We start from the raw sequence: 2,813 nt of genomic DNA, 5'->3' as shown, positions 1-2,813 counted from the left end.
TGGGCCCCTGCCCTCCCCTCCCCCTCACGCAGCGCGGCCTCACGCAGCGCGGCCGAGCCGATTCCAGGAAAGCTAAAAATACGCCGTTGTCGTGGCGCTGCTCGGCGCGGCGCTGCTCGGCGCGGCGCAACCGCGTCGCTTGTAGAGTATTCCCCGACAGGTTAAAAAAGCGAAGATTCGAGAAGATTTTCGTTGAACAAGCCAACACCAACCAGTGGGTGGCCCCTCCCCTCCCCTCCCCCTGGCCCAACTCAGGCGGACCGTTTCTGAGAATCTGACATACACCCCGGCGCCGCACGGCGCCGCACGGCGCGGCGCGGCTCGGCGCAGGCGCGTCGCATCTAGACTATTCCCCGACAAGTTAAAACAAGTGAAGATTTTCGTTGAACAAGCCAGGCCGAGCACCAAGCGTCCCCCCCCTCCCCTCCCCCTCGCGCACCGTCTCGATTCCAGGAAAACTAAAAATAAGCCGTTGGCGTGGCGTGGCGTAGCGTAGCGATAGACATGCACAAGAGTTTCACACACACTTCTGGACACACACAGGTGAGAAAGCCATTTCACACACACACTGGTGAAAAAACCTTTTCATACTGATGAGGACTCACCAGGACCCGTACGGGCTATAAAACACGAGCCATTGGGGCTGTTGCGAAGTCGTCAAGGCCACGAACGGGCACTAAAAAATCGACATCCTTACTTCAATCTTTTTACCATGTGCGAATAAAACGCACTTAACATTAAGATTGGAGGAAGGGCGTCACAAAGATTCACGTTTTAAAAACCGTTATCAATCGGATTGCGCAACACTTTTGATGAACTGGTACTTACGTATTCAGCGATGACCTCATCCTCGAGCGTGTCATCGTTCAACACGATGGTGTCCCCCGTTACGTTGATAACATCAACTTCCTCGTCGTCGCCGGTCAAGTCCACCAAAACTACAATGTTGCCCGCCATCGCTACGCGCTCTTTCGTCGACAACGACTCACAAACGACTGAGCGCTGCGCGGGCGCGACGCGCTGCCGGCGAGCCGCGGGGAGCGGTGGCGGGGCTGTGGAGGGGCGAGCGTGCCGTGGTGGGGGTAGAGTCTCGCGGCGGGAAAGGATGCGTCGCCTCCCGCGCTACAGCGTTGCCATGCCGATTGCCGCTTCGCTCGCGGCTCTCCACAAACGTTCTCATACTCACGCGCGCGCGGAAATTCAAAATGTCACGAGAGGGATTCGAACCCTCGTCCCCCACAAGTGGGACCTGCACTTGAGGCAGGCGCCTTAACCACTCGGCCATCCTGACATCTTGCTTATGTGTGTGTCGCATCACGGTTTTGTATCACCCATACGCGCCGTGACGTGTCGTGACGTGTCACGCTTAGGTTATGTTGCCACCCTTGACTTACGTGTCAGTGATCCTCGTTAGGTTATGTTGCCACCCTTGACTTACGTGTCGTGACGTGTCACGCTTAGGTTGTGTTACGCCCTTCCATCGATCCTCGATTTTTCGAGGGGGGTGGGTTAGCAACCCCTCCATCGATCCTCGATTTTTTTAGGGGTGGGTTAGCAACCCCTCGTCGATCCTCGATTTTTTAGAGGGGTGGGTTCGCACCCCTTCGTCGATCCTCGATTTTTTTAGGGGTGGGTTAGCACCCCGAACTTAGGTAGGAGTTAAGCCCCTCCAAGACACCGTTAAAAATAGGTTAGGTTAAGTTAGAGTCCCCCAAGACACCGTTAAAAAATAGGTACGGGGTTAGGCCCCTCCAAGATACCCCCAAAATTAGGTACGGGGTTAGGCACCCCCCAAGGTACCCCCAAAATTAGGTTAGGTTAAGTTAGAGCCCCCCAAGATGGCGACCGGGACATTAAGGCACCAAGATGGCCGACCGGGACAGGAAGGCACTCATACTACTATTCCGATATCCCCTTGGTTTCAAATCTGAAGGAACATTGGCGCGAGCAGTTTGTAACTCTTGAGTATGCTCATGTGCACCATTATTTAAAAGCTCACGTAACACCATGTAAAAAATTCCACGATGAACGGCGCACTCAAGAGTGCTCTGAAACCTGAGTTTGACGTGAGGTGGAATACGTCTCTTGAGATGATGGAGTCCATCTACGAAAACTAGGACGAGGTAAGTTAAAATATGTAACGAGAGTTCTGACCAAAATGTTTCCATGCTTCGTCTTTAATTTCTTATGCTATACCGCACGCAGGCGTGAGGGCGGATTACCATTAGGCACCTGGGTTATCGACGGTAGGCGACCCCGCTCTCACGCTCGCTACATGAACGCTGCATGATGTGTCTTAGCGGCTTTTCGATGTCGCCAATTTACGACTATGCCTATATAAATTTCCTTCCCCGTTGCAACTTCAAAATTGTGAAAATATCGTAAATTGTCCCTGTAAATAATCGTTCTTGTTCTGTTAGCTCTCAACTGCTCTGACAGAGCGCAGGTTGAAGAAGGAGAGACTTGGAGTATTCATAGACCTCCTGACACCTTTCAAGCCCGAGTAAGTCAAATTACAGGCCGATAAGACCCCTACCCTGCAGCTAGTGTCCCTCTCTAAAGCCATTCTCTCGAATCATTGCAAAAAGCTCTGTGAGGACCATTTGGAAAATGTGCTAAGGCAGAGAATTTTGAAGCAGCTGGACAGAGTGTACGAGTGTGACATGCGTCGCAAGGTGGCGAACTTTCCGTGGCCGTCGTCTAGGAAGCAGAAAATGCTTACAGAGGAAGAACGACAGCAGGTTAATCACTGTTCTCAACGAGGGGGCCGCCACTCCTGAAATCATGTGTACGCCCTCCCTGAAATCCTCCCG

At 52.9% G+C, this 2,813-nt stretch overlaps 1 protein-coding gene and 1 non-coding gene across 2 annotated transcripts in view; both read right to left on the bottom strand.

Moving 5' to 3' along the window:
• The window catches only part of LOC127750941 (uncharacterized), a 12,840-nt gene extending 11,883 nt beyond the window's left edge, over positions 1 to 957 (bottom strand). The window contains exon 1 of the mRNA XM_052273678.1: positions 829 to 957. Coding sequence (XP_052129638.1) covers positions 829 to 957 — 129 coding nt within the window. The remainder of the gene's footprint in view (positions 1 to 828) is intronic.
• A 249-nt stretch (positions 958 to 1,206) lies between these two features.
• On the bottom strand, positions 1,207 to 1,291 carry Trnal-caa (transfer RNA leucine (anticodon CAA)). The gene has a single exon. It is a non-coding gene; the product is annotated as a tRNA-Leu (tRNA).
• Positions 1,292 to 2,813: the final 1,522 nt, after the last annotated feature.

This window comes from Frankliniella occidentalis, unplaced genomic scaffold (genome assembly GCF_000697945.3).
Source record: "Frankliniella occidentalis isolate FOCC.00 unplaced genomic scaffold, Focc_3.1 Scaffold292, whole genome shotgun sequence".
Classification (NCBI taxonomy): domain Eukaryota; kingdom Metazoa; phylum Arthropoda; class Insecta; order Thysanoptera; family Thripidae; genus Frankliniella; species Frankliniella occidentalis.
The sequence above is the reverse complement of the archived record's forward strand: the minus strand, read 5'-3'. Positions and strand labels throughout refer to the sequence as shown.